The 23,376-nt window shown below is 43.1% G+C and overlaps 2 protein-coding genes and 2 non-coding genes across 8 annotated transcripts in view; 2 read left to right on the plus strand and 2 right to left on the minus strand.

The window, feature by feature from the left end:
* Positions 1 to 23,081, plus strand: PRC1 (protein regulator of cytokinesis 1). 5 transcript variants are annotated; one of them, XM_061394483.1, is made up of 15 exons: positions 1 to 138; positions 7,214 to 7,346; positions 7,690 to 7,812; positions 9,497 to 9,730; positions 10,323 to 10,493; positions 10,943 to 11,092; positions 11,989 to 12,136; positions 12,924 to 13,060; positions 15,614 to 15,709; positions 16,830 to 16,976; positions 17,175 to 17,282; positions 18,519 to 18,629; positions 19,694 to 19,870; positions 20,196 to 20,237; positions 21,965 to 23,081. In XM_061394483.1, the coding sequence occupies exons 1-15, from the start codon at positions 128 to 130 to the stop codon at positions 22,034 to 22,036; spliced, it is 1,860 nt and encodes a 619-aa protein (XP_061250467.1). In that variant the 5' UTR covers positions 1 to 127; the 3' UTR covers positions 22,037 to 23,081. The 5 variants fall into 5 exon arrangements, with proteins under 5 accessions (XP_061250467.1, XP_061250470.1, XP_061250468.1 ...); XM_061394486.1 differs by having other exon boundaries at positions 2 to 138; positions 19,694 to 19,793; positions 21,965 to 22,052; XM_061394484.1 differs by lacking the exon at positions 20,196 to 20,237 and having other exon boundaries at positions 2 to 138.
* Positions 11,473 to 11,545, minus strand: TRNAG-CCC (transfer RNA glycine (anticodon CCC)). Its single transcript has one exon. It is a non-coding gene; the product is annotated as a tRNA-Gly (tRNA).
* RCCD1 (RCC1 domain containing 1) overlaps positions 11,890 to 23,376 on the minus strand; it is a 26,295-nt gene continuing 14,808 nt past the window's right edge. Inside the window, exon 9 of the mRNA XM_061394494.1 lies at positions 11,890 to 23,144. The gene's annotated coding sequence lies outside the window, so the exon portion shown is untranslated. The remainder of the gene's footprint in view (positions 23,145 to 23,376) is intronic.
* LOC133234849 (U6 spliceosomal RNA) lies at positions 13,923 to 14,029 on the plus strand. Its single transcript, XR_009732341.1, has one exon. It is a non-coding gene; the product is annotated as a U6 spliceosomal RNA (small nuclear RNA).

Below are 23,376 nucleotides of genomic sequence, written 5' to 3' on the forward strand. Positions count from 1 at the left end.
TGCCGAGGGCTAACGGCTCGCGCAGCTGCGAGCTGGAGACGCCGCTGGTGCTTGCCGGGGGTTGCTGCGATCGGCCCGCGTGGAGAAGGTCGGGGGCCTAGACGCCCGCCCGCTTGGAGCGTCCGTCATGAGGAGAAGGTGCATGTGGGGGGCGTCGAGGGGGCGCGGGAGGGAGCGACTCCCCTTCTGGGTGCGGGGCGGTGCGGGGTCCGAGGGGCCACCCTCCACCCGGGGTCGGGGCGTCCTGTCAGCCGCGCCCGAGTGAGGCCGGGAGCGGCCGGGCTCCGCTGGGAAGCTGTGAGCCAGGGCGAGGGCCGCGGGCTGCTGGCGGCGGGGAGGCCAGACCTGACGCACCCTTTCCCCGGCGGCCTCCGGCCCCCGCAGGTCCAGCCGCCCCGAGTGGGCCGAGCGCAGGGGCCCGGGATCAGCGGCGAGGTGGGGAGGGCGGTCGGGCCCGCGGCGTCGGAGCTGGAGTCCGGGAGCCCCACCCTCTCCGCCCGCCTAGCGTCTCAGGTGCTGCTTATTGGAACCGACGGCTTGTTTTATGTATGTCCTGAGTTTTTTGTGGTTAGGGTTTCAATAAAGCTGTCAGGTTTCAAATTTAGCGTTGCATTTCAGTGTCTCAGGGTTGCAGTGTTAATACTTTACTCGAATTGGAAACATAGCTTGGTTTTCTTGCAAGTTCAGAAAACTCCCAATTAAGGAATACTTGTCCGGTCGTTTTAGCAACTTTTCAGGCATTGAGGGAGAAGGGGGGTGGGCGGGAAGGGGTGTCCGAATTGAAATTGCGACCAGACTCATCACTCCGCCTCTTACCGGCCTTGTAACTTTGGGCAATGATGTTGAATGTCAGTTTGCTCATCACTAAAATGAAAACAATGCCAGGGCTAGGATTTTTGTGTTAAAAGTGATACAGATGTTAACCTTATTTTCTGAAAGTAGTGAATGAACCATTGTGATAATTCATTATTAAATAATTCGTAGTTATTGGTCAAACTGGTTAATGTATGGCTTTGTAAGGCTCTTCCTTCCATGGTTACTGATTCTGAAGGTTCTTTTTCAAATACTTGTCCTTGGGAGAATGGGAATGGAGTACAAATCACTGGTACCACTGGAAGACAAATGTTGGGTGTCAGGTTGTGGATGACAAATAACTTCTTATTTAAAAGAGAGCACAGTTAAGCTGCTCTGTATTTCAGCTAATGACACATTCTGAAGACTGGTAAAATTTTAAATGACATTTTACAGAAGACTCTTACTCCCCAGTCCATTAGCAGTTTTTGGATTGTTCAGGCATCTACTGCTTTCAAGAAAGTGAATGATGGGGAAGGAAAAGTTATCAATTAACTTTGGTTCCAGCCTGACAGATCTAACAACTGGAATTACTATGCTAACAAAACCAGAATTTCAGGTAATCTGGTTTCAAGTATTCATATTTAAAGAAGACTATGAGAAATACGCCTGAAAAATATGGTTATCAGAATGGTCACTGAATTAACTATTGGCTTGATTTCTGAAGCAGATTGTACAGAGGAGCTTAACAAGCTTTTCTAGAGGGCTATTTAGAAAAAAAAAATAGGCGGTAGATCAGTGGAACGCTGCCAGAAGGTAGGAAATCATTTAAAGGGCCATTTAGGATATCTTCTGGGCTAGTGACTTAAGAGTCTCCAGACTGGAAAAATTGGCCCCTTTCAACCTCTGTATTCTTGAATGATATTCTTGTAAGCACCCTCAGTTTTTCAAATGATGTAGTATAAGAAAAAAATCTCAAATTTGCACCTTTTCAGGAATTACCTGAATCCAATTAGCAAGGCAGTACATAATTGTACCATGATAATTTTTTTTACATTTTTTATGCTTTTAATTTACTTTTAAAGTTTTATTGAAATACAATTGATTTACAATGTTGTGTTAATTTCTGCTGTATAGCAAAGTGATTCAGTTATAAATATATTCTTTTCCATTATGGTTTATTCCCAGGGTATTGAATATAGTTCTGTGTGCTATATAATTTGAATCTGCTAATCCCAAACTCCCAATCCTTCCTTCTCCCTTGGCAACCGCAAATAGGTTCTCTATATCTTTGAGTCTGTCTTGTGTCACATTTTAGATTCTTGATGCTGCTGCTAAGTCGCTTCAGTCATGTCCGACTCTGTGCGGCCCCATAGACGGCAGCCCACCAGGCTCCCCTGTCCCTGGGATTCTCCAGGCAAGAACACTGGAGTGGGCTGCCATTTCCTTCTCCAGTGCATGAAAGTGAAAAGTGAAAGTGAAGTCGCTCAGTCGTTTCTGACTCTTAGCGACCCCATGGCCTGCAGCCTACCAGGCTCCTCCATCCATGGGATTTTCCAGGCTGGAGTGGGGTGCCACTGCCTTCTCCGAGATTCTTGATAGCATGTGGTATTTGTCTGTCTTTCTGATTTACTTCACTTATGATAATCTCTCTAGGTCCATTTGTGTTGCTGCAAATGGCATTATTTTATTTCTTATGGCTGAGTAATATTCCATTGTATATATAGACAATGTGTATATATATATATATACACACACACATATATATATATGTATATAATATATATACACACCACACCTTCTTTATCCATTCGTCTGTTGATGGACATTTAGGTTGTTTCCCACTATTGTAAATAGCAGTGCTGTGAACACTAGGGATGCATGTATTTTCAAATTATAGTTTAGTCTGGGTATGTGCCCAGGAGTAGAATTGCTGGATCATATGGCAACTCCATTTTTTTTTTTTTGAGGAACCTCCAAACTGTTCTCCATAGAGGCAGCACCAACTTACATTCCCTCCAGTGGGGTAGGAGGGTTCTCTTCACATCTTCTCCAGCGTTTGTTGTTTGTAGACTTTTAATGATGGCTGTTCTGACCAGTTATGAGGTGGTACCTCATTATGGTTTTGATTTGCATTTCTCTACTAATTAGTGATGCTGAGAATCTTTTCATGTGCCTACTGGCCATCTGTATGTCTTCTTTGGGTAAATGTCTATTAAGGTCTTCTGTGCATTTTTTGATTGGGTTGTTCCTCTTTTTTTTTATTGTTGTATGAGCTGTTTGTGTATTTTGGAGATTAAGCCCTTGTCTGTCACATCATTTGCAAATATTTTCTCCCATTCTGTAGGTTTTCATTTTTTTTTTTATTAATTAATTTTTGGCTGTGCTGGGTCTTTGTGGCTGTTTCTCTAGTTGCTGTGTACACAGTGCCTGGACTTCTTATTGCAGTGTCTTCTCTTGTTGCAGAGCACAGGCTCTAGAGTATGAGCTCAGTGGTGGTGACGCATAGGCTTAGTTGCCCCAGGCATGTGGAATCTTCCCAGAGCAGGAACTGAACCCATGTCTCCTGCATTGGCAGGCAGATTCTTAACCACTGGACCACCAAGGAAGTCCCAGTAAATTCTTTTAAACACTCTTTATTATGTGTGTTATTGATATTGCCATCTGGTATAGGCAGCTAGTATCTGTGCAAAAGCTTTTCTGCAACTAGAACAGGAAACCTTTACATTGGGATTTCTTGGCTAGAAAAATGTCTTGGAAATAAGTATATTAAAACTATGGAGAAACTGATGTTCCTGGAGATCTAGGCTGGTGATTTAGAAACCCTGAATATGCTGTAACAGAGAGGGGGCCAGTGAGAGCCTCTAGCCTCATTTCTTGCACAGAAAAGCTTCAGTGACTTGTTCCAGGCCTCCTGGCTGACTGGTAGCAAAGCACATCCAGAGTTTAACTGTAGCAGATACTGCCAACAGTCTCAAGGTGGTGTACTAATTCACTCCAACCAGTAGTGTGTAAAAGTTCTGGCTTTTCTATATACTCATCAACACTGATCAGGGGTTAGTATCCAAAATATATAAAGAATGTACACAACTCAACATTAAGAAAACAAACACCCTTAACTAAAAATGGGTAGAGGATCTGAATAGACATTTTTCCAAGGAAGACATACAGATGGTCAACGGGCACATGAAAAGATGCTTAACATCACTAATCAAAAGGGAAATGCAGATCAGAACCACAATGAAATATTCACCTCACAACTGTCAGAATCACTTTTATTAAAGATAACAGATAACATGAATTGGCAAGGATACTGGGAAAAGGGAACCCTTGTGCACTGTTGGTGGGGATGTAAATGGAGTAGCCACTATGGAAAAACAGTTGGCGATCTCTCAAAAAATTAAATATAGAACTATCAGGGACTTCCCTGGCCGTCCAGTGGTTAAGAATCTGCCTTGCAATTCAGGGGATGTGGGTTTGATTCCTGGTCAGGGAACTGAGATCCCATATGCCACAATGAAAAGATCCTGCAGGCAGCAATGAAGATCCCACAGCAACACAGACCCAGTGCAGCCAAATTAAAAAAAAGAAAAATACAAACTTCCAGTTACAAAATAAATGAGTTACAGGTATGAGATGGATAGTGTGCAGAATGTAGTCAAGAATTAGGTAATATCTTGTATGGTGACCTATTGTAGCTAGACTTATTCTGGTGATAAGTTTGAAATGTATAGAAATGTGTTCACTAATATTCACTCTGTGCTCTAGCAGCAACTAACATAGTGCTAGAGCCAGACATCCTGGAATGTGAAGTCAGGTGGGCCTTAGAAAGCATCACTACGAACAAAGCTAGTGGAGGTGATGGAATTCCAGTAGATGGTGATGGAATTCCAGATTCCAGTAGTCCTGAAAGATGATGCTTTGAAAGTGCTGCACTCAATATGCCAGCAAATTTGGAAAACTCAGCAGTGGCCACAGGACTGGAAAAGGTCAGTTTTCATTCCAATCCCAAAGAAAGGCAATGCCAAAGAATGCTCAAACTACCGCACAATTGCTCTCATCTCACTAGTAAAGTAATGCTAGTAAAGTAATGCTCAAAATTCTCCAAGCCAGGTTTCAGCAATACGTGAACCGTGAACTACCCGATGTTCAAGCTGGTTTTAGAAAAGGCAGAGGAACCAGAGATCAAATTGCCAACATCCACTGGATCATGGGAAAAGCCAGAGAGTTCCAGAAAAACATCTATTTCTGCTTTGTTGACTATGCCAAAGCCTTTGACTGTGTGGATCACAATAAACTGTGGAAAATTCTGAAAGAGATGGGAATACCAGACCACCTGACCTGCCTCTTGAGAAATCTGTATGCAGGTCAGGAAGCAACAGTTAGAACCGGACATGGAACAACAGACTGGTTCCAAATAGGAAAAGGAGTACGTCAAGGCTGTATATTGTCACCCTGCTTATTTAACTTATATGCAGAGTACATCATGAGAAACGCTGGACTAGAAGAAACACAAGCTGGAATCAAGATTGCTGGGAGAAATATCAATAACCTCAGATATGCAGATGATATCACCCTTATGGCAGAAAGTGAAGAGGAACTAAAAAGCCTCTTGATGAAAGTGAAAGTAGAGAGTGAAAAAGTTGGCTTAAAGCTCAACATTCAGAAAACGAAGATCATGGCATCCGGTCCCATCACTTCATGGGAAATAGATGGGGAAACAGTGGAAACAGTGTCAGACTTTATTTTGGGGGGCTCCAAAATCACTGCAGATGGTGACTGCAGCCATGAAATTAAAAGACGTTTACTCCTTGGAAGGAAAGTTATGACCAACCTAGATAGCATATTCAAAAGAAGAGACATTACTTTACCAACAAAGGTCCGTTTAGTCAAGGCTATGGTTTTTCCAGTGGTCATGTATGGATGTGAGAGTTGGACTGTGAAGAAGGCTGAGCGCTGAAGAATGGATGCTTTTGAACTGTGGTGTTGGAGAAGACTCTTGAGAGTCCCTTGGACTGCAAGGAGATCCAACCAGTCCATTCTGAAGGAGATCAGTCCTGGGATTTCTTTGGAAGGAATGATGCTAAAGCTGAAACTCCAGTACTTTGGCCACCTCATGCGAAGAGTTGACTCATTGGAAAAGACTTGATGCTGGGAGGGATTGGGGGCAGGAGGAGAAGGAGACGACAGAGGATGAGACGGCTGGATGGCATCACTGACTCGATGGACGTGAGTCTGAGTGAACTCCGGGGGTTATGGACAGGGAGGCCTGGTGTGCTGCAATTCATGGAGTCGCAAAGAGTTGGACAGGACTGAGCAACTGAGTTGAACTGATAGGTCAATTATATTTCAGAAACAAGCAAGTTCAGAGAAAAAGAGATTAGTTTTAGCTTACCAGTCTGGGGGTAGGGGGAAGGAAGAATTGGATGAGGGCAGTCAGAAGGTTATAAGATAATCAGGATTTTAAAAAATTTGTATTTCATTAATGTATTTTTGGCTATATTGGGTCTTTGTTGCTACGTGGGCTTTCTCTAGTTGCTGTGAGCTGGGGCTACTCTCTAATTGCAGTGCACAGACTTCTCATTGCAGTGGCTTCTCTGTTGCAAAGTGCGGGCTCTGGGGTGCATGGGCTCAGTAGTTGTGGTGCACAGACTAAGTTGCCCCATGGCATGTGGAATCCTTCCAGAGCAGGGACCAAACCCATCTCCCCTGTATTGGCAATCAGATTTTTAACCAATGGACCACCACAGAAGTCCAGATAAATCAGTTTTAACATAAGTAATAGGGATGTAATGTACATGATCAATATAATTGGCACCACTGTGTGTTATTTATTAAAGTTGTTAAAGAGTAATACTGAGTTCTAGTCGTAAGAAAAATAATTTTTAAATTTCTTTAATATTTTACCTATATGAAATGATAGATGTTTACTAAACTTATTATGGTAACACTTCATGATGTATATAAATCAAGTCATTGTGCTGTATACCTTAAACTTATACAGTGCTGTATATTAATTATAGCTTAATAAAACTGGAAGGGAAAAAGATGAATAACAAATTTGCAATAAACTTCGAGCTGTTTTATAGGAGCTGACATTTTTGTCTGTTTTTCCATACTATACTGCCGTAGATAGAATCATCGATTGAAGTCCAGATTCTGAATATTATTCAAAAGATTGAATTTACACAGTGTAAGACTGGATTTCTACAATGTAACATGATACTGGATTTTGCTTTTCCAGGGTTGTGGTGTTTGTGGGGGGAAGGATAGGGGACTAGTTAAAGATGAATTAAGTTGAATGCTTATTTCCAATTTTTTTAGCCTTGAGCCCACTGAGAAACTAGTTTTAGTTTCTGTAAATACAGTTTTTAGACTGGAGGCAGTGGCTCAGGTAGCTGGCTTCTCTTTTGCTTTTTAGTGAGGTGCTGGCAGAGGAGTCCATAGTATGTCTCCAGAAAGCCCTGAATCACCTTCGGGAAATATGGGAATTGATTGGCATTCCAGAGGACCAGCGGTTACAAAGAACTGAGGTTGTAAAGAAGCACATCAAGGTGAGTTTAGTAGCACTGGCCTCTCTGCAGTGGGACGGGGGTAAGGACGTTGGTGTCTCATCTAAAATAGCATATAGAAGCAACGCTAGGGTGTCACAGGCTCCTCGTGGTTTTGTTTGCATGTTTGTTTTGGCCAAGCCATGGGGATCCTAGTTCCCGGACCAAGGATTGAACCTGGGTCCTCTGCACTGGGAGTATGGAGTCTTAACCACCGGACCACCAGGGAAGTCCTGGTTTTTTTTAAGTCCTTTCTTAAAATTTTGAAACTGTGAGGTTTTTAGTGTTGTTTGACGTTAATGGGGGAAAACCCAAAAGTTTTATAGGACTGTTTTCTCTCTCATAGGACCTCCTGGATATGATGATTGCTGAAGAGGAAAGCCTGAAGGAAAGACTTATCAAAAGCATAGCCGTCTGTCAAAAAGAGCTGAATACTCTGTGCAGCGAGTTAAATGTCGAGCCTTTTCATGTATGTGGCAGGGTGTCAGGGGATCCTGTTTGGGTCTGAGACTTAGGGAAAAACTTTGATTTGGAGCTCCAGGTGGAAAGTTTCCTTGTAGGGCTGATACTGGACATAAGAAATGGGTAGAACATGTTGCCTAGTTACTTGGTTCCAGCAAAGCCATTTTTTCACTTATATAAATAAGTTGCCCTGTTGAGAGGTGAAACACCTAAGTGTTGCAATGTTTTAGTCAAAAACAAATTTCCTATTCCTATCAATTAGTAGGACATAAAAATTTTTTTAACTCTGAGCTTAGTTAAAAGAGGAATAGATGATATCATTCCATTCTTTCTTTGAAAGAAAATGAAAAGAGCTGCTGCTGCTGCTAAGTCGCTTCAGTCGTGTCTGACTCTGTGCGACCCCATAGACGGCAGCCCACCACGCTCCCCGTCCCTGGGATTCTCCAGGCAAGAACACTGGAGTGGGTTGCCATTTCCTTCTCCAATGCATGAAGGTGAAGAGCTACTTAAGAAACAAAAGTGATGAGTCATATAAGGGAAAGTTACCCCCAAAACCTGCCTTTGTGGATTTTTTCATACTTGAAAGCTGCACACCACTGAACCAGCTAGAGTGGCCACGTGAGAAGAAGTATTTCCATAGTAGGAATATCAGGAGAGTGAGGTCAAACCCAGGGATGCTCATCTGTGTTTCTTGCTGAGAGTTTGCTGTCCCGTGCTCCAGCACGAGTCAGACATGAACGCAGACACCAGCAAGCATGACGTCAATGACAGAGGGACCCCGAAACATTGCCCTGGTTAGAACCAGTAAAATCAGTGTTGGGATCGTGAAAGTGAAGACAAATGTGAGGGTTGGGAAGGTAACTGGAATAGAGGTGGGTGCAGGGACAGCACACAGGGGGCTGATGTGGTGCCAGTAAGGTCTCAGGCCCCTCTCCCTGTTACAGAAAGAACTGCCTGGGGATCTAGATGGAGGCAGCCTCGGAGGAGGACACTGTGTTTAAAGAGTTAAGGATAATTAATATCTTGTAGCCGTGAGCAATCAGGCAGACTTGGATATCAACACAAATGGCATAAATACATTGATTTTGAACAGAGAGTCCTTTTTATTTTTTAATTGAAGGATAATTGCTGTACAGAATTTTGTTGTTTTTTGAGATTCCTTCTTTAGTCTTTTTTTTTTTTTTTTAACTTTTGATATGAAATTGGATGAGAAGTTAGGTATTCAGTAGTATATCTCCCTTAAATTATATGACAATTCCTAGTTTAATGTTGAATAAAATTTATAGGACATATAACTGCCACTTTTTTCTTCTGCTTATCAGGAGTAGAGCAAGGAGTACAAAATGGATTTTTATTGGTTAAGTGATAACCTTTGATTATTGGGATGGTTAAATGATGTTCTTAGGACTATTGGGATAAACATTTAGTTAGGAGCTAAATAACCATAGCTAACTCAAAGCAAGGTTTTCAACCATTTTTACCTCTGGTAAAATTGCCCTGGCACCTTTCCTTATTGGGGAACCTTGTTAGGGGGCCCTCTCTGTGCCATATTCTGTTAGGTTAACAAATAAGTTAACTTATTTGTAAGTTTAACTAAAAGTCTGTCATCCTAGTCTTTTTTTTTCGTCGTCTTTCTCCTCCTCTGAAGAAATCCACTTGGCACCTTAACAGTGGTACATTGTCTCCTACAGGAAGAAGGAGAGACAACCATCTTGCAACTAGAAAAGGATTTGCGCACTCAGGTGGAACTGAGGAGGAAACAGAAAAAGGAAAGAAAACAAGAACTGAAAATTCTTCAAGAACAAGATCAAGAACTGTGTGAAATTCTTTGCATGCCCCATTATGAAATCGACAGCACCTCAGTTCCCAGCTTAGAAGAGCTGAACCAGTTTAGACAACACGTGGCAACTTTGAGGGAAACAAAAGTATGCTAACATTGGTGTTTCTGTTCAGTTTGCCAAGTAGCGTGTAACTCTTTGTGACCCCATGGACTGCAGCACGCCAGGCTTCCCTGTCCTGCAGTATTTCCTGCAGTTTGTTCAAATTCATGTTCATTGAGTCAGTGATGCTGTGTAACCATCTCATCCTCTGTCGCCCCCTTCTCCTCCTGCCTTCAATTTTTCCCAGCATCAGGGTCTTTTCCAATGAATCGGCTCTTTGCATCAAGTGGCCAAAATATTAGGAGCTTCAGTTTCAGCATCAGTCCTTCCAATGAATATTCAGGACTGATATCCTTTAGGATTGAGTAGTTTGATCTTGCAGTCCCAAGAGTCTTCTCCAGCACCACAGTGTAAAAGCATCAATTCTTCGGTTCTCATCCTTTATAGTCCAACTCTCATACCCGTACATGACTACTGGAAAGACCATAGCTTTGATTATATGGACCTTTGTCAACAAAGTGATATCTTTGTTTTTTAATATTCTGTCTAGGTTTGTCATAGCTTTATGTCAACATTCATATGTCCTAGAAGTCATTTGACTTTCCTCCAGGTATCTTATAATCATCTTCTTTCATAGGCATCTAGGCGTGAGGAGTTTGTTAACATAAAGAGACAGATCATACTGTGTATGGAGGAATTAGAGCACACGCCAGACACAAGCTTTGAAAGAGACGTGGTGTGTGAAGATGAAGAAGCCTTCTGTTTATCTCTGGAAAATATTGCAACACTACAGAAGTTGCTCCGGCAGGTAATGTTGCTCAGATTATGGCCTGGGATCTCCACAGTATCCAGCAATTTGGGGAAAAAAAAACTTGCGGTTTTTTCCTTTAAGATAAAGAGAGTATTATATGAAATACAACCTTTAATATTTTTTTTAAACAAAAACCTTAATTTATATGTGGTTCTAAGAATATGAAATTCAGGATTTGGGTGAAAAACTAAGATATTTGAATTAGTGTTTGACTGAAAAAAAAATTTTTTTTTTTAGTTAAAATTTAAATCCTAATTTTGGAGATCTGAGACCCTACTACCATAATGACAGCCTTATAGTTTGTTTTCAGAAGTCATGAAAAAGCTCTTCACAGTCTTGTGAAAGGACTTCTTCTCCATGGGGGTAAAGATGTATCTTTGTGGGAAGCCAGAGGGCTTTCTCTCTGCTGCTGTCATTGCTGTAACCACTGGCTTTCCTTGCTACAGCTGGAAGTGCGAAAATCACAAAATGAAGCAGTGTGTGAGGGGCTGCGTGCTCAGATACGAGAGCTCTGGGATAGGTTGCAAATACCTGCAGAAGAAAGAGAAGCTGTGGCCACGGTTATGACTGGGTCGAAGGCCAAGGTCCGGAAAGCGGTAAGAAACCCTAAGGGCACTGGGTCAGCTTTTTGGTGTCAAGTGTGATATCTCTGGGGCTTCCCTAGTGGCTCAGTGGTAAAGAATCCACCTGCCAGTGCAGGAGATGTGGGTTCAATCCCTGGGTCAGGAAGATCCCTTGGAATAGGAAGTGGCAACCCAGTCTGGTATTCTTGCCTGGGAAATCCCATGGACAGAGGAGCCTGGCGGGCTACGTAGTCCATGGAGTCGCAAAGAGTTACAGACAACTGAGCGACTGAGCATGAGCACTCACTGATGTCTTGACCAGCTTCTGCCTTGCGTGAACCTGTTTTTTTTCTTTCTTTTTTTAACATTTATTTATTTGGCTGCATCAGGTCTTAGTTTCATGCAGGATCTAGTTCCCTGACCAGGGATTGAACCTGGGCCCCCTGCATTGGGAGCGCAGAGTCTTAGCCACTAGACCATCAAGGAAATCCTGAGTGAGCCTGTTTTTAAGACAAGCATCAGAAAAGGGTGGCAGTAGCCTGATCATCTGTTATTTTTTGTGTATGTTTCTTAGATTTCTGGCTCCTAGGATATCATTGTTATAGAGTGTTGACTTGCCACTGTGGTTTTGTGTTGTAATTTTATTAAAAAGGGCTTTCCTTGTGGCTCAGCTGGTAAAGAATCTGCCTACAATGTGGGAGACCTGGGTTCTATCCCTGGGTTGGGAAGATCCCCTGGAAAAGGGAAAGGCTACCCACTCCAGTATTCTGGCCTGGAGAATTCCATGGACTGTAGTCCATGGGGTCGCAAAGAGTTGGACGCAACTGAGCAACTTTCACTTCACTTTATTAAAAAGAGGGAAAATATTTTGCAAATTTACATAAATATACAAATATGACAAGCACTTTTAACAGGTCTTTTTGTTTTAGCTGCAATTAGAAGTGGATCGGTTGGAAGAACTGAAAATGCAAAACATGAAGAAAGTGATTGAGGCAATCCGAGTGGAGGTGGCTCAGTACTGGGACAGGTGTTTTTATAGCCAGGAGCAGAGACAAGCTTTCGCTGCTTACTACTCTGGTTCGTATAGAAGTGTCGCTCTTCATGTGGCTGCTCACTTGTGTTTTACATGCAGACATTCACTGGGAAGTATTTCCTCTGGAACAGAGGCATACATTTCCAAGCCATTCAGCATAAATTGCCATTCCTGTTCAAATAAGCATTTGCAAATGCTATTGGGAAATGAGGGATCTCTGAAGCAGCATAACTCTGTGGACTGCCTGTAGGTGTGAAGCTCATGTTTATCAGATGCTTACTCTGCTGCCAGGTGCAAAGTCAGACTCTTAACAGGATTATCTCACTTAATACTCATGTTAAGGGATGAGGAAGGACACTGAGGCACATAAATGTTGCACAGCTTAACCCAGAGACACACAGCAGGTCAACGGCAGAGCCCACTTTTGAGCCCAGGAGTATGCCCCCAAGAGCCCAATGGAATTCTGGTCTGAACTGAATATAAAGATGCTGCTGTCTTTACTGAATTCCACATTTCTGGACATTTTCTGTGACTCAGCCCTCTATTGGGCAGCATGAAAAGAAAGAATATGAAAGAAACGTAAGACAAGGCAAAAGATGACAGAAGTTTTGAGAATCTTAGTCATATTATTCTACACCTTAGTCAGTCTCCAGTCCTTCGGCTGATGGTGACAAACCTGGCTTTTATTATCTATAGCATACAATTACTTGTGTATCACTTTTACTGTCAGGGGGAAAACTCCGCTTCCATTTTAGGGGGATGAGGGATTAGTGAATTGGGATACTAAACACTGGAGGGATTTCTTAAAACTACTGGGCCTGTATCTTACAGAGGACTACACAGAAAATCTGCTCCAGCTCCATGATGCCGAGATCGTGCGGTTAAGAAACTACTATGAGGTTCACAAAGAACTCTTTGAAGGTGTCCAGAAGTGGGAAGAGAGCTGGAGGCTTTTCTTAGAGTTTGAGGTACTGCCCTACTTTTTGTCTGTTTTCCTTAGAGTACAGTGTAGTGTTAAGAAAGCATCCTCTGCGTGGAGTCAGAGCCTGTTTCCTTTGCCGTTTACCAGGTTTTATCATTACATCTGTAATTTACTGCTAACCCATCTGTATTTGTCAAGCTTAGAAACATGTAAGAGAAAAACCCCAAATTAATTCCTTCAATAAGGCTGAAGTTTCTTGCATAAAGGAAGTCTAGAGGTAGGCAGTGCAAGGCAGGTATAGCCGTTCCATAGTCTGTGGGGTCCCAGGCTTCTCCAGTTCATAGCTCCTCCACTGCTGAGGGGTGGGTCTAAGCTCAGGTCCACGGTGGTTCTGGAGCTCCCACCACAGCGTTTCACACAGCGTGTGAAGGCGGGAGCGCAAAAGGCACTGCCCCCACCCTCTGAGAGCCTTTCCCAGGCTCTCTTCATAGCACCGCCACTTAAATGCCACACCAGCTACTGGCGAGGCTGGGAGAACTGCTACCGTAGGTAAATCCAGGGTCTGTTTCTAAGGAAGGAGAGAAGAGTGGATGTAGGGGCGGGTAACTAACATTCTGTACTGTTCAAACTTTTGCTATTATCTTAGAAAATTGCCTGGTTATTGGGGCACATTTGTGTACTCTGTATTCCTTTTGTTCTGATAGACAGCATGAATAGGTTCCCTTAGAGCATTTAGAGTTCAGAGCTGGGATCGGGTTGAGGCAAGTGAGACACCTCAGGCATGAAATTCATGAGATTTATTCTCAGGTCCAACCAGTCCTGATAGAGCTGGAACAGCCCTTTAGCAAATCCAGAGTTTAACTCCAAGTTTATAGGCAGGAAAGTAGGACTCAGAAGTAGAGAAAACTGTGCTTGCCTCAGCAGCACATATACTAAAATTGGAACGACACAGAGAAGATTAGCATGGCCCCTGCGCAAGGATGACACGCAAATTCATGAAGCGTTCCATATTTTTGCCCCTGTGTTTGCTTCCCTGAACTTTCCAGGCTGAACTCCCGGCTCCCCACTTTCCTCTCCCACCCTCCCTAGGACTGGTGGGCCGCAGGGTCAGGGCAGGCACGGGGCTGGCCAGCACACACAGGTCCCATGCCATCATGGGAGAAGGGCTGGGGCCTTGGGGGATCTTGTCCTCCACAGCTGGCCTGCTGTTAAACATTAAAACCATTTACCAACCCCCCCCCCCCCAAAAAAAGTAGAGAAAACTGCGTGAGATCACACAGCTGTTTAAAAGCAGGTGTTCTAGGCCTCCATTCCTCCTTACTTCTGGTAGAAAGCAAGGAGGAGGAGGAGTGAAAGTCAAGAGCTCAACCATAAAAAAGAATATTTTGCCACTGGCAACAACTTGGATGGACCTATAGGGTATTACACTTAGTAAAATAACTCAGAGAAAAAGACGACTATTGTAAGATACCACTCATATGTGGAATCTAGAAAATAAACTAATACATATAATATAACAAAAAAACAGACTCACAGACATAGAAACAAACTAATGGTTACCAGTGGGGAGGGGGAAACCGGGACTATTCAGGAGTAGGGGATTAAGAAGTACAACTACTATGTATAAAATAACTAAGCCACTGGGATACATTGTACAGCATGGAACACTGTAGAGCATAGCCAATATTTTATAATAACTATAAATGGAGTATGACCTTTACAAATTGTGAATCACTGTGTTGTACACCTGAAACTTATATAATATTGTAAATCAACTATATAATTTAAATATATATATATATAAAGCTAATAAAGAACCAAATATGCAACCCTTGTTTACATGGCAATGTTTAAGGAAAAATAAGAAACTAATTACCATTCCTTTTAGATATGCTTATAGAAAGTCACTAATCAAACAGCCTGGAAAGGAAATAGAATTTATCAGTTTGGTCCCCAAATTGTCAAGACTGTTTCTAAACTTTTTTGATTATCTGCCCTGTTTTTTAGTGTATTCACCTAATTTGTATTTATAAATTATAAACTTACATTACTATTCTGATATATTGTAGAACGTAACTAAAAACAGAAAAGTTAAAAAGAATAAGAAGCCTAACATTTTATATTTTTTGTCCATTTTGTGAGGGTTAATTTAATAAAAATCACATGATCTGTAAACCCTTTCACTGAGCACATTTAAGCTGTGTTGTCTTAATACAGTGGGAGTGGGCAAGTTGGGGAGTCACCAGCAAGCCCTCTGAGTGTAGACCTCCTGCTTGTCCCCCCGCACCCCCCATTTCCCTTTGGTGACCTCTGAACCAAGGAAAGGAGCCAGTGACATTGTGCAGTAAATATGAAAGCCTGTCTTACTTTTTAGATGGAAAAGGAAACAGTAGTTTTCCTGCACCCCAGTGTTTGACCTTGCATCTCCCCGGGAGTAGTCACACCCCACTCCCTGCCTTAGAAAGCCACCATGTCTCACTGCTCAGAGTGGGTGGGGATGAAAACTCTGGAAGTCTCCTTACAAGTATGCATCCATTTATGAGAGCATGGATTCTAGCAGAATCAGGCATTTAGCCTAATTAAAATGTGTTTTTCACAGAGAAAAGCTTCAGATCCAAGTCGATTTACAAATCGTGGAGGAAATCTTCTAAAAGAGGAAAAGCAGAGAGCCAAGCTCCAAAAAACACTCCCTAAGGTAATACTGTTGCTGAGAATGTTTGGTGCATGGCTACAAAATATCTCACTTTTTGTATATCCCTTGCTTTGAATCATTTTGCCCCCAAACTGTATTCTCTTCCAAAGGTTAGGCAAGGATAGTAAGTACGTGCTGGCTCTGCTAGTTTCAAGTATTCCTTGATAACTGAATATCAAGTTTTATTATGTTTTTAGGACTGCCACAACAGAGTACCAGAGACTAGGTGGGTTAAACAACAGAAATTCATCTTCTCAGTCCTGGAGGCTAGAAGTCTGAGATCAAGGTGTCAGCAGGGCTGGTTTTCCGAGGCTTCTTTCCTGCCTCCACACAGTTATCTTCTCCCTGTATCTCCACACAGTCCTCCTACTGTATGTGTGTATGTTTAAATTTTCTTACAAAGCTGCAGTCATGTTGGATTAGGACTCGCCCTTATGACCTCATTTTAACTTAATTACATCTGTGTTAAAATAAAGTCATGTTCTGAGGTACTGGGGATTAGGACATCAGCATATGAATTTGGCAGGGGGCACAATTGAGCCCATAACACAAGGTGACCTTTTGAGAAAGTGCTTTGGACTTCATTACTGTTCTCTATTTTAATAATAATAGTTAACATTTATTGAATTAAGTGCCAGATACTGTCTTAGAGTGCTTTCCATTTATTAATTCACTTAATTGTCACAACATCCTTAAGAGGTTGGTATTATTATTTCCATTTTTACAGATGAGCAAACTGAGGGACTAAGCACTTAAGTACCTGGCCCACCTCTTCCGAGCCAGTAAAGGGTGGATCCCAGGCTGCAGCCTAGCTAGTGCTGCTCTGTGAACACTGCCTGCTTAATGTTGCAGGTTCCCCCAGTGCTGCCTCCAGCTTCCAGCACCAGAACTTTAGTGGGCAGGCTCTGGGTTCTCACTTTTTCCCACCTTCAAGTGTATTATGAATGAACCATGCTCGGACTGATTTCTGGCCACTCTGGCCTGTTCCCATATGGGTCCAGCTACCTGAAGTCAGGCTAATGATACTCTGAGTGGGTAAGAGGCGTTCTTTGGGAGAATCATTTCTTTTAGGTTTCACACCAAAGATTTGATGTAATTAACATGTCCTTGTTTCTGGTCTCAGTTGGAAGAGGAGTTGAAAGCAAGGATTGAAATGTGGGAACGAGAGCATTCAAAGGCATTTGTGGTGAATGGGCAGAAATTCATGGAGTATGTAACAGAACAGTGGGAGATGCACCAATTGGAGAAAGAGAGAGCCAAGCAGGAACGAGTAAGTGAACCCAACTTGGGAATTGGGGAAGAGCAATGAGGGAGCGGCCCACAGTCCCTGCCAGGGCTCTAGGTTGGCTAAAGAAGTCGCAGCTCATGGCAGCTCTTTTAGCATTGTACTTTTGGCCCTTCCTCTGCTCCCATCCCAGAGCTGTTTTCCTTCTGGGATTTATCACTCTTGCCCCTGACTTTCACATAGCAACTAAAGAACAAGAAGCAGACAGAGACAGAGATGCTCTACGGCAGTACTCCGCGAACACCCAAGCGGCGAGGACCGACACCCAGCACTCCAGGCAAAGTGCGCAAGGTAACGCGGAGCTGCCTGAGCTGCTGGGCTCTAATGTGTGTCAGATGTTGAGTCCCGGATTAAACTCAGGGTGCCGGCAGCTGCCAACAGTCTGTAATGATGAAAACCTTCAGAGGTTCATTCTGTAATTCCAACAAGTGACCATGGCACTGTGTGAAGTAAGACTTTCATGCTTGGCAAATAGAATAGCTAATGTTCCTTAACCTCTAGAGCAGGAAACCAGGGAGTCCGTCCTTTCCTTCCTTCCATCCTTCTTTTTTTTAAACCTTTTCTTTAATAAATGGAGTGCTATTTTCCTCTTTGCTCCTCAACTCATACTTTATAACATATAAAATGTTTTTTAAAAAATCACCTATAGTGTGTAACTCCAGAAGCACCAATGAGAATATTTGGTGTTTTTCCTGCTTTTATAAAAAGGTTTTTAAAATAGTGTATTTTCATAAAACAGAGATCACAGAATATATAATTTTGATTTCTGCTTTTTCAGAGAATTAAACTTTCTATAAATATGCTCATTATTAGCTGGTATATTCTATTTTTTTGACATTCTGTCATTTATTAAACTAGTTCCCTATTGTTTGATATTAGGTACTTAATTTTTTATTAGGAAAATAATGTGATGAAATTTTTAGAACATGTTATAAATTTTTACCCATCACACCCAAAGTTTCCTTTTGCCCTTTTATATTCTCTGCTTTTTGTACCCATCCCCCACAGCTCCTGGCAACTACAGCTTTGTTCGCTCAGTACTATTGATTAATTTGCATTTTCTAACATTTTGTAGAAATAGAATCACACAGTGTGTATACTTCTGTGTCTGATTTTTTTCATCTGTGTTATGTCAGTAGGTTACTCTTTTTATTGTTGAACAGTATTCCACTGGATGTATATACCACAATTTGCTTATCTAGTTGCCTGTGTTGATGGATATTTAGCTTATTTCTAGTTTTCTGGCTACTACAAATAAAGCTCCTGTAAATATTTATGTGTAAGTCTTTGTATGGATATATGCTTTTATTTCTCTTGGGTAAATACCCAAGAGTGACATGGCTGGGTCTTAGGATAGTTGCCTGTTTAACTTTTCGAAACAAAATGGTTGACCCATTTTATAGTTTCGCCTGCTGGATGCAACACTGAACACTTTTCTAGACTGCTTCCCGTCCTCACTCCTCTGTAGTGTAAGGATGGGTTACTCAGCACGTTGTCTCACGTCAGTAATCTTGTGTCTTGTTCTAGCTGAACACTACCACCATGTCCAATGCTACGGCCAACAGCAGCATTCGGCCTGTCTTTTCGGGGACAGTCTACCGCTCTCCTGTGTCTCGACTTCCACCTTCTGGCAGCAAGGTCAGTATGCTCTGTGTACAAGCACATCTGCAACACCGGCCCGACCTATGCACTCCAGGGTCTGTTGGGAGGCAGAGATACTGAATACTTTCCTCTGGACTGAGAAGGAGCTTTGAGACCGAAAAACAAAGCAGGTAGCTTCATAAAGTGCAATTATGAAGTTTACTATGGGTAATTTACATACAGGCAGGATCTGAGGACAGTGACCCAGAGGCATTTGCATCTGCACTCAAGCACTGAAAGGGGTACAGAGGCCAAAGCTTAAGATGTAGACACATCTGTAGGACACATCTAGGAGCAGCGCGTCTGTACTGATAGGCACTGTGCAGTCTTCCTTCTCCCAGGGTCACGAGACCACCAATCACCTGCCTCAACAAAAGGCATTCTTCAGTTTTCGTATCAGGTGAAGGCAAGGGTCAGACTTGATAGGGACTTTGTCTGGCTTGGGCACATTCCTTGTGTGTAGGTTGAAGGTCAGTCATGCAGGACCGGGAGAGGGTGGGACTGCAGGCCTAAGGTGGAGCTGACATAAAGGAGTCAGTGTGGGTCAGCCACACAAGGCCCCACCTACTTGTTCCAGTTTCTAAGGTCCTTGTATCCGATTATCATTGAGATGCTGAGTTAACAGATGGAAGCTAACTAGTCTCTCAAAGACTAAATGAGAGAAGAGGAGAGAATGGTCATCCTGAGCCCTGACTAATGTTGTGGGAAGCACTGGGATGGCTGAGAAACTGAAATCTCCATTGAAAGCCTGGTCTTCGGTGATCCTGTGTGAGGTCCCTGCATGTGGGTTCCAGCCCAGTGACATTGGATGACTAGGTGCAGACAGGAACTCTCACCCCAGGAGAGGGGTGAGGAGTGTGTGCTAAAACGTCTTCAGTCTTTCAAGTATTCTACAGACCATGCTCAAGATAAGGGTTCTGCAGATCATTGGGAATCTGTATTTGTTAAACCAGAAGAATAGGATTACAGACACATGAATAAAGACAGTGTCTGTCAGCCTTTGATAATTTGTGTATGTGTAGTCATTATAAGGGATTGAAGGATCTTTCTTTTCTCTACAGCCAGTCATCACTTCCACCTGTTCGGGGAAAAAAACACCCCGTGCCGTCAAGCATGGAGCCAACAAGGAGAACCTGGAGCTCAATGGCAGCATCCTCAGCGGTGGGTACCCTGACTCGGCCCCCCCACGGCGCAACTTCAGCATTAATTCTGTTGCCAGCACCTATTCTGAGTTTGCGGTAATTCACCTTTTCTAGTATCTACCAGTCCCTGGGGAGCACACAGTTGGGGCAGAGGGGGTATCTCCCCAGGGGCACCCAGGCTGTTAGTTCGGACAGATCTTTGGAGGCTGAGAATCCCTTTCCTGACATGACCATGGCATGAAGTGGGGGTGGTTTAAGGGTGGTATACAGGAAGAAAGATGGCAGCAGCAACCAGACATTTAACCTGGATCCTTCTGCTTAAGAAATACCATTCCCTGGCTGCAGGAGGTAACCTTTCTAATCACTGCCCTGGTGCTCTCTTGGTGGAGTCTTGGTAATTGTCTTAATTCTTTGTTCTTAGAAGGATCCGTCCCTCTCTGACAGCTCCACTGTTGGGCTTCAGGTCTGTATGGCAACCCCTGCATGTCCCATGTCCCTTTTCCAAGCTGATCTGTCATCTGCTGGCTTCATTCCCATGTGGGCACAGGGCTGCACTAACCAATAATCTCAGCTGTATTATCATAAGTTTTTTTTTTTTTTTAACAAAGGAAGCAGGAATCCCTAATACAAATACTAAATACTAATACTAAATCCCTAATACTAAAAATAGTAAATATCTGGGTTAAGTTCCCAACAGACTGACTAAACAGACTAACCTGCTGATTAACTTGTTCAGACTTGGATTCTCAGCCCCATCTAAAGTTAGGCAAAGTTTTTTTATCCTGTTATTTCACAACAGAGAATTTCCACCCTCCCCAGTTGTGACATTAAGGGCCTCCAGTGTGCTAGAAAGGAAAGGCCCTATCACGTGGGGAGGGGAGCCCCAGCTGTGTGCTGCCTATAAGGTTTTTGGCCTGTGTGCTGATTATTTCCTGGAGTATATGTCTTACTAACCCCTCAGAGCTGCACTGCCAACTTTCTGTCTGCTCTGAGCTAGCCCATGCTCATTTCTTTGCCTTTGCCTATTTCTACCACACTGAGCTGCTAAAGCACATAGGAGGCACTGGAAGAAAGTTATTTTTCCCCCACAGTGCTCTTCAGCTCCTAGTAACCTACTTCACTTTTACCAACACTTAACTGCAGTGCCCTCTCCTTAGTGATGTGTTCTTTTTTCCCAGAGTATCTAACTATTGAGAGGCGAGGCTGTCCTTCACCATTGTGGGGGATATTGAGTGAAAGCCTAGGGCATCAACTGTCTTGCTGCAGTAATAGAGAATGTGACAGCTGCCCAAGGCTACAGCTCATTTTGAGCTCTGAAGCTCACTTTATATTCTTTTACTTTTGTCAAGTTATTTTTTTTTTTAAGAGTTGTTTTATTATTATTTTGGCTATGCTGTGTGGCATGTAGGATCTTAGTTCCCCAACCAGGGATTGAACCTCAAGCTGTCTTCACCACTGATCTACCAGAGAAGTCCCTATCAAGTACTTGACTGTTGTGGTTCTACCTACAGAAGTGGGTACTTGTCACTGTGGCTAGCTGACTGCAGGCCACAAAGTCCAGCTTTCTCCTTCCTGTTTGCTCAGCCAGCCCCGCTTCATCCACTTGGTGCTTACACATAGCTGTCTTTGGCTCAGTCAGGCAGGCTCTCCTGGTTTGGGCTGGTGTGGCTGTGGGCTCCACCAGGCAGCACTGAAGCCAGTAGACTAACCTCTACTAACACCTGTCCTTTCTCACTGGCCAGCCATGCTTTGTCTTCTGCTTTGGTACCATGTGCTCCAGCACGAGATGAAATCACCAGCAGGTTAACAGGCCCTCAGCCCCAGGGATTGGTAGATATACACTCTGGCCCGTTGTTTCATAAAGGGCTCAAAAGAACAAAATTTGTTGCCTATCTAGCTTGACAACTCAGGGTACTTGGTGAAGTCTAAGGGATTTCTCTCCTGTGAGGTTTTAACAAAATGGACTGGCTGAGGAAAGCGATCAAGGGGCAAATACGTACCTGCTTAGTCTGTGACTAAGCATTCCCTTCCCTTGGATTCCTAACACAGCCTGTGCTGGGCTAGGGCCCACCATCTTAGAGAGACGCCCTCAGAGGGCTGTGTGCTGACATTCACTCGTGCTTACTCACCAGGGCAGGGCATGCATGAGAGGGGGCAGTACTGCCATTGATGTTATTTATTTTTCAACAGCGCGAACTTTCAAAGGCTTCCAAATCTGATGCTGCTTCCCGAATCCTCAATTCAACCAACATCCAGTCCTGAGAAGCCCTGATCAGTCACCCCTCTGAAGTTTTCTGTGCCTAATTATACAGGGTGGCTTTAATATTTCTTCAGTTTCGATGCTTGAAAGCCTGGACACGTTCCATTACCATGAGTCTAACTTAGAGAAGTGAATGAGTTACAGGTGAAAGTCATAAGCTTAGTGCGTCTTCAGACATTTGGTTTTGACTCAAGAAATACATTAAAACTTAGTTCATAGCAGTAAGTGTAAATTTTAGCATATGGAACTTAATTTCTTTTCCTGCCCCATAACTGTACTTGCTGAAGCATGATCAAGGGCTTGTTATATTTCACCTTTGAGTAGGAAAATGACTGTGTCCATCCTTGGGGTATGGGACATGAAGCAGTTTTTTGTCTGTACACTTACAATTAGCAATTAACATCTTTTTTGTTTAGGGATGTTCAATTAACGCTACAGCTTCAATAGCTTTGCTCTCACCTAAAGGCCTGTCCCCACCACACAGGACAGCCTTCCTCCTGATGAAGATGTCTGTGTGTCAGAAGTTGGGATGGCCTGACTCACTGCCAAAGAGGTGACAGGGAGGCTGGGAGCGCCTTTGTTCAGTCGTGTAGTTTTGTCATGTGGGGTGATGCTGTGGGTCGGGGGTGGTGTGTGAACACACATGCTTGTCTGAACTTCTGGGTCCAGTTCCCCCATCCCTGCGCCCCTGTGCCTGAGTCCCTCCACTCTCTGCACTTCGTAGCCAAGTAGGGAGGCTGTTTGGTGGGTTGGGCTGTTCCTGTTCCTGTCGTGGAGACCTGGAACTTTGCACGTCAGTCCTGGGGAGTTATTCCTGCCGTAGCGTCCACGATGAGGCTCCTTCTTCACCTACCCTATTGATCACTACTGCGCTACCCGAAGCACTATTATTTATTCTCCCTCTGCCTGTACCCTACTACTGTCAGCACAGTAAATGGTTCTTGGAAGCTTACAGGTGTGGATTTGGTCTGTTAGTCATGCGTATACATGTACTGATTTTAAAATATATTCTTAAATTAAAATGTATACTTATATTTCAGAAACATATATTGTAGTGGTGTTTTCATTGTTTCCCAATCACTTTTTGGTTGGTTTTTGTCTGAAAAACAACTAAAAGAACATACAAGAAATTTTTAGTCAGGAGCATGATTTTTACTTTGAGTGTTTCTAAATTAAGAGCATCTCTTGTCCTGAGAAAAAGTTTCCTGAGAGAAATAAAAAGCCTAACTCCCAAGTTTTCATTGCTAGTCTCTGTGTACAGCTGTATTTTCCTTTGGGTAAATACCTAGGAGTGAAATGGCTGGATCTTACATATGGTAGGTGTATGTTTAACTTTTTAAGA

The sequence above is a fragment of the Bos javanicus genome, chromosome 21 (genome assembly GCF_032452875.1).
Source record: "Bos javanicus breed banteng chromosome 21, ARS-OSU_banteng_1.0, whole genome shotgun sequence".
NCBI lineage: Eukaryota > Metazoa > Chordata > Mammalia > Artiodactyla > Bovidae > Bos > Bos javanicus.

Excerpts from the sequence above, each read along its gene's own strand:
- PRC1 (XM_061394483.1), top strand. Across the intron at positions 7,813-9,496 it reads TAAATGTCGAGCCTTTTCAT|GAAGAAGGAGAGACAACCAT; the intron begins GTATGTGGCAGG and ends TGTCTCCTACAG. Across the intron at positions 20,238-21,964 it reads GCTCCACTGTTGGGCTTCAG|CGCGAACTTTCAAAGGCTTC; the intron begins GTCTGTATGGCA and ends ATTTTTCAACAG.